This window comes from Puccinia triticina, chromosome 17A (assembly GCF_026914185.1).
Source record: "Puccinia triticina chromosome 17A, complete sequence".
Classification (NCBI taxonomy): domain Eukaryota; kingdom Fungi; phylum Basidiomycota; class Pucciniomycetes; order Pucciniales; family Pucciniaceae; genus Puccinia; species Puccinia triticina.
In genome coordinates this window covers 4272325-4285592 of record NC_070574.1, presented here as the reverse complement: position 1 = coordinate 4285592, position 13268 = coordinate 4272325, and the positions used below count along the sequence as shown (strand labels likewise).

General features: G+C 42.1%; 1 protein-coding gene across 1 annotated transcript; it reads right to left on the bottom strand.

Moving 5' to 3' along the window:
* Window positions 1–3928: 3928 nt before the first annotated feature.
* PtA15_17A422 (uncharacterized protein) lies at window positions 3929–4211 on the bottom strand (the record flags this gene model as incomplete). Its single annotated transcript, XM_053164538.1, has 2 exons — window positions 3929–4111; window positions 4182–4211. The coding sequence occupies 2 exons, from the start codon at window positions 4209–4211 to the stop codon at window positions 3929–3931; spliced, it is 213 nt and encodes a 70-aa protein (XP_053028495.1).
* Between the last annotated feature and the right edge of the window lie 9057 nt (window positions 4212–13268).

Here is a 13268-nt window from a genome sequence, read left to right as displayed (position 1 = left end):
CAAGTCCAACTTGTCGGACATGTATGTCCGACAAGTCTGACTGGTTGGACATTTTGGGTTCGACAAGTCTGACTGGTTGGACATTTTAGGTTTGACAAGTCAGCAAAAACCTAAACCGCACCCTGAAAATCCCACTAATGAAAAAAAGGAACAATGTTTTGCAACATTTAACAACAAAATCTTGTGAACACATAAACCCATGTTCACAACAAGTCAACTGCCTTTTCTGGTATTTACAAGGTGGAAACTAACTGTAAACCACACTTTACAAGGTGTTAACAACCATTTACAAGGTGTAAACCACACCTCACAAGGTTTAACCCCAAGTTTACAAGGTGTAAACCATAGTTTACAAGGTGTAAACCATAGTTTACAAGGTGTAAACCATAGTTTACAAGGTGTAAACCATAGTTTACAATGTGTAAACCATAGTTTACAATGTGTAAACCATAGTTTACAATGTGTAAACCATAGTTTACAAGGTGTAAACCATAGTTTACAAGGTGTAAACCATAGTTTACAAGGCGTAAACCATAGTTTAGAAGGTGTAAGCCATAGTTTACAAGGTGTAAGCCATAGTTTACAAGGTATAAACCATAGTTTACAAGGTATAAACCATAGTTTACAAGGTATAAACCATAGTTTACAAGGTGTAAACCATAGTTTACAAGGTGTAAACCATAGTTTACAAGGTGTAAACCATAGTTTACAAGGTGTAAAGCATAGTTTACAAGGTGTAAACCATAGTTTACAAGGTGTAAACCATAGTTTACAAGGTGTAAACCATATTTTACAAGGTGTAAACCATAGTTTACAAGGTGTAAACCATAGTTTACAAGGTGTAAACCATAGTTTACAAGGTGTAAACCATAGTTTACAAGGTGTAAACCATAGTTTACAAGGTGTAAACCATAGTTTACAAGGTGTAAACCATAGTTCCCAATGTGCAAACCATAGTTTCCAAGGTGTAAACCACAGTTTACAAGATGTAAACCACCATTTACAAGGTGTAAACCACACTTTACAAGGTGAAAAACACAGTTTACAAGGTTTAACACATCATTCACAAGGTTTAAACCACAATTTACCCACAGTTTACAAGGTGTAAAATAATATTTAGAAGGTGTAAACACCAGTTTACAAGGTGTAAGCCACAGTTTACAAGGTGTAAGCCACAGTTTACAAGGTGTAAGCCACAGTTTACAAGGTGTAAGCCACAGTTTACAAGGTGTAAGCCACAGTTTACAAGGTGTAAGCCACAGTTTACAAGGTGTAAGCCACAGTTTACAAGGCATGAACCCCAGTTTACAAGGTTTAAAGCACAGTTTACAGGGTGCAAACCACCATGTACAAGGGGTAAACAATATTTTACAATGTGTAAACCACAATTTACAAGGTTTAAACAACACTTTAGAAGGCTTAAACTAGAGATGGCCAGTGGGTACCCGGCACCTGTTGAGGGGTACCGGCCACTGCCCTTTTACTCGTTTGTAGGTGCTGTGTATGCAATTTGGGCGGGAAAATCACCGGGTACCCGGGTACCAAACAGGCACCCGCCATTGTCAGCCGCATGAACGGTCATAGAGTGGGGTACACACCTCAATGACTGGCAATTGTTAAGCGGAGTACACAACACATCCCACGCAATGACCGGAGATTGAGTGGGGTGGTCACAATGGCCGGCCACCAAGCCAGGTGTGTACTCCGCTCGATGACCGGCCTACGTCCGCACTCAATGGCCAATCATTGGGTTGAGTGCGCATCCCACTCAATGGCCGTTCATTGAGTGGGATGTGTACCCCCCTTAATGTGCAATCATCGAGTGGGGTACCGCGGGTATCCGTTGGCGGGTGCAGTGTCCAAAATTGGAGAAATTCATACCAAGTACCCGCACCCGTCACAGATACCCTGACCCGTTTGGCCATCTCTAGTTTAAACCACAGTTTGCAAGGTGTAAACCACAGTTTACAAGGTGTAAACCACAGTTTACAAGGTGTAAACCACAGTTTACAAGGTGTAAACCACAGTTTACAAGGTGTAAACCACAGTTTACAAGGTGTAAACCACAGTTTACAAGGTGTAAACCACAGTTTACAAGGTGTAAACCACAGTCTACAAGGTGTAAACCACAGTTTACAAGGTGTAAACCACAGTTTACAAGGTGTAAACCACAGTTTACAAGGTGTAAACCACAGTTTACAAGGTGTAAACCTAAGTTTACAAGGTGTAAACCACAGTTTACAAGGTGTAAACCACAGTTTACAAGGTGTAAACCACAGTTTACAAGGTGTAAACCACAGTTTACAAGGTGTAAACCACAGTTTACAAGGTGTAAACCACAGTTTACATAGTGTAAACCACAGTTCACAAGTTGTAAACCCCAGTTTATAAGGTGTAAACCACAGTTTACAAGGTGTAAACCACAGTTTACAAGGTGTAAATCACAGTTTACAAGGTGTAAATCACAGTTTACAAGGTGTAAATCACAGTTTACAATGTGTAAACCACACTTTACAAGGTGAAAAACACAGTTTACAAGATTTAAACCAACATTTACAAGGTCAAAACCACAGTTTACAAGATGTAAACCACCATTTACAACGTTTAAATCACAATTTACAAGGTGCAAACCCCACTTTACACGGTGTAAACCACATCTCACAAGGTTGAAACCACAGTTTACAAGGTGTAAACTACCATTTACAAGGTTTAAACCACAGTTTCCAAGGTGTAAAGCACAGTTTACAAGGTCTAAAGCACAGTTTACATAGGTGTAGACCACAGTTTACAAGGTGTAAAACACAGTTTACAAGGTGTCAACCACAGTTAATTTTACAAGATGTAAAATCAGGTTTAGAAGGTGAACACCCTGGTTTGCAAGGTGAAAAAAACTGGTTTACAAGGTACAAAGTCTGGCTGATAAGGTGTCACAAGGTGCAAACCGCAGTTTACAACGTTTAAACCAAACTTCAAATTGAAACCACATTTTCCAAGGTGTTCATGTTGCATTGATTTTTTGGGGGGCTTAAATGATTGACTCTCAAAATTTGAATTTCCAGTGCCAGAGGGACTATTAACAGTTCCTAAGAACCATTAATAGTGCCAGAGGGACTATTAATAGTGCCAGAGGGACTATTAATAGTTCCGGAGGAACTATTAACAGTTCCTGAGGAACTATCAACAGTTCCGGAGGGACTATTAACAGTTCCGGAGGAACTATTAACAGTTCTGGAGGGACTGTAAACAGTTCTGGAGGGACTATTAACAGTTCTGGAGGAACTATTCACAGTTCTGGAGGGACTGTAAACAGTTCTGGAGGAACTATTAACAGTGCCAGAGGGACTATTAACAGTTCTGGAGGAACTATTAACAGTGCCAAAGGGACTATTAACAGTTCCAGAGGAACTATTAACAGTTCCGGAGGAGCTATTAACAGTTCCGGAGGGACTATTAACAGTTCCAGAGGAACTATTAACAGTTCCAGAGGAACTATCAACAGTTCCAGAGGAACTATTAACAGTTCCAGAGGAACTATTAACAGTTCCAGAGGAACTATTAACAGTTCCAGAGGAACTATTAACAGTTCCAGAGGAACTATTAACAGTTCCAGAGGAACTATTAACAGTTCCAGAGGAACTATTAACAGTTCCAGAGGAACTATTAACAGTTCCAGAGGAACTATTAACAGTTCCAGAGGAACTATTAACAGTTCCAGAGGAACTATTAACAGTTCCAGAGGAACTATTAACAGTTCCAGAGGAACTATTAACAGTTCCAGAGGAACTATTAACAGTTCCAGAGGAACTATTAACAGTTCCAGAGGAACTATTAACAGTTCCAGAGGAACTATTAACAGTTTCCTTGCCAACTTCGACGACTGCTTGAAGATCCCGCGCTGTTCCCCCCTTCCCCTCCGCTACAGCCATCATCATTTGGGGGAATAAGGCTGGGAAGACGCACGGAGAGACTGCTGATCTTTGGCTTGAAGTTGTTGTTCGGGATGCACTTGAACTCGTACAACAGGTTGATCATTGCTTTCAGGAAGTCTTGCAGGTTGTTGATGTCGAGTAAGGAGGAGAGCGACATCCCTAGGATGGCGAACTTGGTCGTCCTGTATGTGTGTGTATGGAAATCTTCAGGAGCAGATGGCAGGGCACGACTGGTGCAAGAGAGGGACAGACCTGGTGACCACGCGCTGGTGCTCGAACCATTTCTTGAGTTTGGGTCTGGAGAGGAGGATGGTATTGAACCAGTGGACCTTGCCCTTGTGGACATTCTTGAGATACACGAGGGTAGTGATGCGTTTGTGAGCGAGGGTGAGGAGGGACTCAACGGTGTTAGTGGTGGTGGTGGTTGAGGCCCCGGAGTTAGCGGCGGAGGACGATGAGTCGCGAATCGTCCAAGGTTCGCCCGCCCCTTGCCCTCCCAACGGGCTTGGGCCCGCCTCCTCGTTTCAGGATCACCGCCTCACGGGGCTCCGACACCTACAGCTATACCCCCGCCCTCGCGCCGGGCTTGGGTAACCTCACGACCAGCGCCTCCGCCTCAAGATGCCGAGGGCGCCCCTTGCTACGTTTCGTTTCTCCTTGCGTTGCTTCCATGATTGGGCCTTAGGCCCGTATACCTCACCGGTTACTTTTTTTCTTCTTGTCACGCCATGAGCCCCTCAGGGCTCTCCCGGAGGGTCCCGGAGGGAGCACCACCTTTCAGTTGTGTTCTCTGCGCTTTCACATCCATTTCACGTTCCTTTCGCACTCGTCCCGCTGTGCCTATAGTGCACCCCGCTATAGCAACAACACATCATCGCATTGATTGCAACACATCTCAGTTTAATTCATCACCGCCCTTTTGCCCTTTGCCAATGGTAAGCTTTCTCAATGTCATAATCATGCAAGATTTCAAGTTCTGACTTCCTTTTATTTTAGATCGCAGTACCAATCAATAAAATCTTTATTATCTTTTTAAACAAAAGATATATTTAAACAGTTACGGTAAAGTACCTTCTTTACATGACAAAGATCCTGTCAAAAGTCAAAGTTCTATTCATTTACTAATGATGAAATATTCTCTATCTTTATTTTCATCATGGTCTTATCAATCAACTGTATCAACGGCCTTTATCAGCTCATTCCGTTTATTCAAAGGAACGGTTGCTTGTCTCAATTTTACTTTGTCATAGCTGATCACTATCACTTTGGGTATAAAATCTTTATCTTGTTCTCTTATCATATATATTATCAGATACTTTTATTTATAGCAGAATGGCTCATAAGAAATAAACCTTTGGTTGTATCATTTCTTTCAGGTTTTTGCCAGAATGTCTCCAAATAAACCTGACCATGTCAATGATAATAAACCTGGGCTAATGTAAGCTTCCTCATTCATATCTAGGACATAATTTCTGTCTAAATAAACTAATCATTGTCTTTTTTTTTGTTTTGACCTATCATCAAGCCCCCAACAAATGGTCAGAAAAAGACAAAAGCAAAAATACAACAAGGAAAGAAAGCGGGCAAAAGGTGTTGAAGCTGCAAAATCTGTGACAGACAATTTGCACCCGGACACAAGCATCATGCGCCGTGGATACAACCCCGTCAGGCTCTATCTGCTTCCCAAACCAGTTGATTCGTCCTACAAAGAAATCAAAAAAACCCATCCAACACAAGCCGAGTATGAAGCCGCAGAGAAAAACATTGAAGAAAATTTCACAAAACTCAACTACGGCGAGATTTTGCTCCTAGAAAAAGGTGGTTTGAGGAAAATATACTTCCAGAATAATCCGATTCTTAACAGAAACAATGTTGAAAATGAGGATCAGGAATCTCCCAATGACAACATAGAAGGATCTCCGAATGATGACTGCAACAAAGAATCTAGCAATGATGATGCTGAAGGATCTACCAATGATGACGCTGAAGGATCTACTGATGATGACGCTGAAGGATCTACTGATGATGACTACAACGAAGAATATAGCTATGACAACAAGGGTGTTCAAAGTTGAAATCATAAAATTTTCAATGCATGAAATCATGAAATCATAAGACTTTCACGTGATGATTTCATTTGTACCATTCTAGAAATGTTGCTCTAATTTGAGTGCTTGGGTGCAACATATTTTTTCAGCTTAGAATTTTATGATTTTAAGGTGTTATGATTTTATGCAAGTCAACTTTGAACACCCTAAACATTGAAGGATCTAATAATGAAAACCATGAAGAATCTAGCAATGCCAACCGTGAAGAATCCAGTGATGTCAACTGTGAACAATCTAGCAATTTAAATACCAAAGAATCTAGCCCTGCTGTCAGTGAAACCAACAAAGATCCGTTTGATGAAGATCAATTCATTGCTTACACTGAATTCACCACCTCTGAGGATCTCTCTCAAGAGGACCTTGCCGATGTTCAATTTGTTGCTGCTTTTCTTCAGAAATCAAAGAAGTTTGTTGGGAAGGTACAAAGTGTTTGCAAAATTTTTCGTGGTTGGATGCTCTCTATAGGTTGGCGCAAGTCTCAAACCCCTGGCAAAACTGCAGGAATATTTCGCAACTTGAAAGAAATAATCAAGAACACCTGCGCATACCTTGATCATGTATTCAATGGAAAATTGGCTAGTGAAGCAATTCATTGATTATTCCACTCCATTGCAAATACTGCTGTTGTAGAGGCAAACAAGCAACTTTTGGATTTGAATATGCCAGCTTTCTCAGATCCAGACTTGAAACCAAAACCCAACAGAATTGACTTTGCAAACAACTTATCATTCACTTGAAATGAATTTTCCAACAGACCTCACATTGACTCTGACTCATTGAAAAAAGCCTTTTTACTTCTCTCAAACATCAACAAAAAAGACGGTTTGATTTGTCTGACTGCTCACCACAATGAAACTTTCACTGGACCATTTTTTGTTTTTCCAGATCACCAAGTTGCAATTGATTTGACAAAGCTAAATGGTATATGTCGGATTGTATTTGATGCAGGAAAGTTCAAGAACTGTACTCTGATTGCTTAGCCTTGTCATAAAACACAAACAGCATCCGGATTTTCATTACAAATAACCAAGTCTTGTGTAGACACATACCAGCGCATCTTCAGTGGCTATTACATAAATAAAACTCCTCCACCGGGTACAACATTTCATGTTTCCAACAACACTCATTTAATTGAAAAAATAGCTCAAGCCAGTTCATAATTGATTTTTAGTTTGGAGTTTTTTTTTCTCTTTTTATTCAATGAATGCCACTCTTTCCAAACATGAGTATCATTGATATTTTCCAATTGGTCTCTTTTTTCTGAAGTTCAATATTTCCAAAGACCTTGATCAATGGTGGGCCAGCTACCCTAACAGTAGCCTAGTGGAATTTCACTAACTTTTAGTGTAGCGTTAGTGGAATTGCACCATCCAGAGCAGCAATGGTTCCACTGCGCTACCGCTGAAAGTGGCAGGTCCCCCCTTCTTGCCTGACCCAAAAAAGGGGTAGTGCAGCGGGCGGGGCCTCTACTTCCAGTGCAGCGCAGCCGCCACCAAAACCGCTGCCCTTTTTGAAGCGCAGCACTTTCACCCTTGGTTGGTTGACATCTTGCAAAGATTGGTTTACACGTTTTAACTGTTGTTTTAGAACTTTTAAATGCTGGTTTACACCTTCTCAATGGTAGTTTAGACCTGGAATATGTTGGTTTACATGGGTTTAGCTTAGGTTGACATCTTGGAAACTTGGGTTTACAGTGACACTATAGTTGGCTGTTTTGCATCGGTTGCAGGTGCCTGACACTGTTAATGGTGCCTCTGGCACTGTTAATAGTGCCTAATAGTCCTTCTGGCTCTGTTAATAGTTCCTCTGTAACTGTTAATAGTTCCTCTGCAACTGCTAATAGTCCCTCTGGCACCATTAATACTTCCTCCAGAACTGTTAATAGTCCCTTCTGCAACTGCTAATATTCCCTCTGGCACCATTAATACTTCCTCCAGAACTGTTAATAGTCCCTCTGGCACTGTGAATAGTTCCTCCGGAACTGTTAATAGTTCCTCCAGAACTGTTAGTAGTTCCTCCGGAACTGTTAATAGTTCCTCCGGAACTGTTAATAGTTCCTCCGGAACTGTTAATAGTTCCTCCGGAACTGTTAATAGTTCCTCCGGAACTGTTAATAGTTCCTCCGGAACTGTTAATAGTTCCTCCGGAACTGTTAATAGTTCCTCCGGAACTGTTAATAGTTCCTCCGGAACTGTTAATAGTTCCTCCGGAACTGTTAATAGTTCCTCTGGAACTGTTAATAGTTCCTCCGGAACTGTTAATAGTTCCTCCGGAACTGTTAATAGTTCCTCCGGAACTGTTAATAGTTCCTCCGGAACTGTTAATAGTTCCTCCGGAACTGTTAATAGTTCCTCCGGAACTGTTAATAGTTCCTCCGGAACTGTTAATAGTTCCTCCGGAACTGTTAATAGTTCCTCCGGAACTGTTAATAGTTCCTCCGGAACTGTTAGTAGTTCCTCCGGAACTGTTAATAGTTCCTCCGGAACTGTTAATAGTTCCTCCGGAACTGTTAATAGTTCCTCCGGAACTGTTAATAGTTCCTCCGGAACTGTTAATAGTTCCTCCGGAACTGTTAATAGTTCCTCCGGAACTGTTAATAGTTCCTCCGGAACTGTTAATAGTTCCTCCGGAACTGTTAATAGTTCCTCCGGAACTGTTAATAGTTCCTCCGGAACTGTTAATAGTTCCTCCGGAACTGTTAATAGTTCCTCCGGAACTGTTAATAGTTCCTCCGGAACTGTTAATAGTTCCTCCGGAACTGTTAATAGTTCCTCCGGAACTGTTAATAGTTCCTCCGGAACTGTTAATAGTTCCTCCGGAACTGTTAATAGTTCCTCCGGAACTGTTAATAGTTCCTCCGGAACTGTTAATAGTTCCTCCGGAACTGTTAATAGTTCCTCCGGAACTGTTAATAGTTCCTCCGGAACTGTTAATAGTTCCTCCGGAACTGTTAATAGTTCCTCCGGAACTGTTAATAGTTCCTCCGGAACTGTTAATAGTTCCTCTGGAACTGTTAATAGTTCCTCCGGAACTGTTAATAGTTCCTCCGGAACTGTTAATAGTTCCTTCGGAACTGTTAATAGTCCCTCCGGAACTGTTGATAGTTCCTCCGAACTGTTCATAGTCCCTCTGGCACTGTTAATGGTTCCTCCGGAACTGTTCATAGTCCCTCTGGCACTGCTAATGGTTCCTCCAGAACTGTTAATAGTCCCTCTGGCACTGTTAATGGTTCCTCCAGAACTGTTAATAGTCCCTCTGGCACTGGAAATTCAAATTTTGAGAGTCAATTATTTAAGCTCCCCAAAAATCAATGCAACATGAACACCTTGGAAAATGTGGTTTCAATTTGAAGTTTGGTTTAAACAATGTAAACTGCGGTTTGCACCTTGTGACACCTTGTCAACCAGACTTTGTACCTTGTAAACCAGTTTTTTTCACCTTGCAAACCAGGGTGTTCACCTTCTAAACCTGATTTTACATCTTGTAAAATTAACTGTGGTTTACACCTTGCAAACTGTGGTTTAAACTAGAGATGGCCAAACGGGTCAGGGTATCTGTGACAGGTGCAGGTACTTGGTATGAATTTCTCCAATTTTGGACACACAGACCCGGACACTGCACCCGCCAACAGGTACCGGCGGTGCCCCCACTCGATGATCGCAAATTAAGGGGGGTACGCATCCCACTAGATGAATGGCCATTGAGTGAGATGCGCACTCAACCCAATGATTGGCCATCAAGTGCGGACGTAGGCCGGTCATTGAGCGGAGTACACACCTGGCTTGGTGGCCGGCCATTGTGATCACTCCACTCAATGTCCGGTCATTGCGTGGGATGTGTTGTGTACTCCGCTTAACAATTGCTGGTCATTGAGGTGTGCACCCCACTCTATGACCGTTCATGCAGCTGACAATGGCGGGTGCCTGTTTGGTACCCGGGTACCTGGTGATTTTCCCACCCAAATTGCATACCCGGACCCGTACACGGCACCTACAAAGGAGTAAAAGGGCAGTGGCCGGTACCCCTCAACAGGTTCCGGGTACCCACTGGCCATCTCTAGTTCAAGCCTTCTAAAGTGTGATTTAAACCTTGTAAATTGTGGTTTACACATTGTAAAGTATGGTTTACCCCTTGTAAATGGTGGTTTGCACCCTGTAAACTGTGCTTTACACCTTGTAAACTGGGGTTCATACCTTGTAAACTGTGGCTTACACCTTGTAAACTGTGGCTTACACCTTGTAAAATGGTGTTTACACCTTCTAAATATTATTTTACACCTTGTAAACTGTGGGCAAATTGTGGTTTAAACCTTGTAAATGATGTGTTAAACCTTGTAAACTGTGGTTTTCACCTTGTAAAGTGTGGTTTACACCTTGTAAATGGTGGTTTACATCTTGTAAACTGTGGTTTACACCTTGTAAATGGTGGTTTACATCTTGTAAACTGTGGTTTACACCTTGGAAACTATGGTTTGCACATTGGGAACTATGTTTTACACCTTGTAAACTATGGTTTACACCTTGTAAACTATGGTTTACACCTTGTAAACTATGGTTTACACCTTGTAAACTATGGTTTACACCTTGTCAACTGGGGTTTAAACCTTGCAAAGTGTGGTTTACAGCTTTTAAATGGTAGTTTACATCTTGTCAATGGTAGTTTACACCTTCTAAATGATAGTTTACAACTTGTAAATACTAGTTTACACCTTGTAAATTCTATTTCACAAAACTGTGGTTTAAACCTTGTTCAATGTGGTTCACACCTTGTAAACTGGGGTTTACACCTTGCAAACTGCGGTTTAAACCTTGTAAATGGTGGTTCACACCTTCTAAATATTAGTTTACACCTTGTAAACTGTGGGTGAACTGTGGTTTAAACCTTGTAAATGGTGGTTTACACCTTGTCAACTATGGTTTACACCTTTGAACCTGTGGTTTACACCTTGTAAACTATGGTGTACACTAACGGTGGGCCAGCTACACTAACTGTAGTGTAGCAGGATTCCGCTAAACTTTAGCGTAGCGTTACCGGAATTGCGCCTTCTCTGCGCTAACGCTACGCGCAAAGGGTGCGCAGCTAATTTAGCTGTTAGCGTAGCATTAGCGCAGATGCGCGCAATTGCGCTAACGCTACGCACGCAGGGCGCAAAAGAGCGCACGCCACGGTGCGCGACAGTGCTTTTAGCTGAAAAAAAGGCCTTTTTTTTCCGCTAAAAGTGCTGTAGCGCAGCGTAGTGACTGTAGCGGCACGCTAACACTAACAAACAATTGGTACGCTGTTAGCGCCACTGAAACATAGCGCAGTGTAGCGGCGCTAACAGTACGCTAACACCACTCAAAATGGGTGGGCGTTTTTTTGCCGCGACGCTAACAACAAGTGGCCCTGTAGCGTAGTGTAGCATAGTGGCCCACTGTTGTTTACACCTTGTAAACTATGGTTTACACCTTTGAAACTGTGGTTTACACCTTGTAAATGGTAGTTTACACCTTGTAAACTGTGTTTTTCACCTTGTAAACTGTGGTTTACACCTTGTAGACTGTGGTTTACACCTTGTAAACTGTGGTTTGCACCTTTTAAACTATGGTTTACACCTTATAAACTGTGGTTTACACCTTCTAAATATTAGTTTACACCTTCTAAACTGTGGGTGAACTGTTGTTTAAACCTTGTAAATGGTGGTTTACACCTTGTTCACATTGCAGTAAACCGTGGTTTATACCTTGTAAACTGTGATTTACACCTTGTAGATGGTGGTTTCCACCTTTTAAATGGTGGTTTACACCTTGTAAACAGTTGTTTACACCTTGTAAACTATGGTCTACACCTTATAAACAGTTGTTTACACCTTGTAAACTATGGTTTACACCTTGTAAACAGTTGTTTACACCTTGTAAACTATGGTTTACACCTTGTAAACTTGGGGTTAAACCTTGTAAAGTGTGGTTTACACCTTGTAAATGGTTGTTTACACCTTGTAAAGTGTGGTTTACAGTCAGTTTACACCCAGTTTCCACCTTGTAAACATCAGAAAAGGCAGTTGACTTGTTGTGAACATGGGTTTATGTGTTCACAAGATTTTGTTGTTAAATGTTGCAAAACATTGTTTCTTTTTTTTACATTAGTGGGATTTTCAGGGTGCGGTTAAGGTTTTTGCTGACTTGTCAAACCTAAAATATCCGACCAGTCAGACTTGTCGAACCCAAAATGTCCAACCAGTCAGACTTGTTGGACACACATGTCCGACGAGTTGGACTTGTTGGACATGGGAGGGTTGGACTAACCTGTCCGACTAGCTGACCTGTCGAACAGCAGAAAACGACCAATGGGAACTGGTCGGGCAGCCTTGTCCGACGTCTACTCCGGCAAGGCTGTCCGACAATCTGGTCCGAGGACTGCTCGAGCGACAATCGCCGACTGCAGCACGAACTGGCAAGTCCGACGAGTGGTCGGGCCTCGCTGCTCAAGAACCCGTCGAGCAGAAATGTCCGAGTTCTGCTCGGACAGGAGGATCCGACGGGTGGGTTTGACCACCCGTTGGACGCCAGTTTCCGACACCTGGTCGGACATGCCCGTCCGAGCTCTTGTTGGACGGGTATGTCTGAGGGGATAATCCATGCAGTGCCTTGGCCAATCCAGCTCATGAATCCAATCCTCATTATGAGGATAGGGATCTGAAGCCAAGATGGTCAGCTATCTGGTCCCTTCAGGGCTTCAGCAGAGATTGGCCAGTTTTGCTGTGTGAAGGTTGAAAGGAAAAAAAGGACATAAAAAGCCACAAAAGCCCCAACTTTTCAGGTAAAAAGCATGAAATAAGTCATAAGCCTCTCCTACAGGGAGTCCATGACACAGCCATTCTCATTGCAATGACCATATCTATACTAGCAGTTCTACTGGTTTAAAAATGTTTTCTAAGAGAGCTGCATGTCTGTGGGCAAGGTCAAAGAGACAAGAAAGCATCAGTAGTTTTGGAGTTTGTCAAAGCTCTTGAGAAAGCAGAGGTAGGTGCTCTCTTGGTGACAAAAAAGGAACTGTAGTCAGTTCCACAAATAATAACATATATGAAATTGACAGTTGTTCTGATCCACCGGGATGTGTGACAGAAATGAAATCTGTTTGCAAGGGAGTCAGGGACTGAGAGATGATAAATAACTGTTACAAAAAATGCATGTATCCAACATTGACTCAAGCATAAAACAAGTGGCAGGACAGCTTGGAATAGCGTTTATGA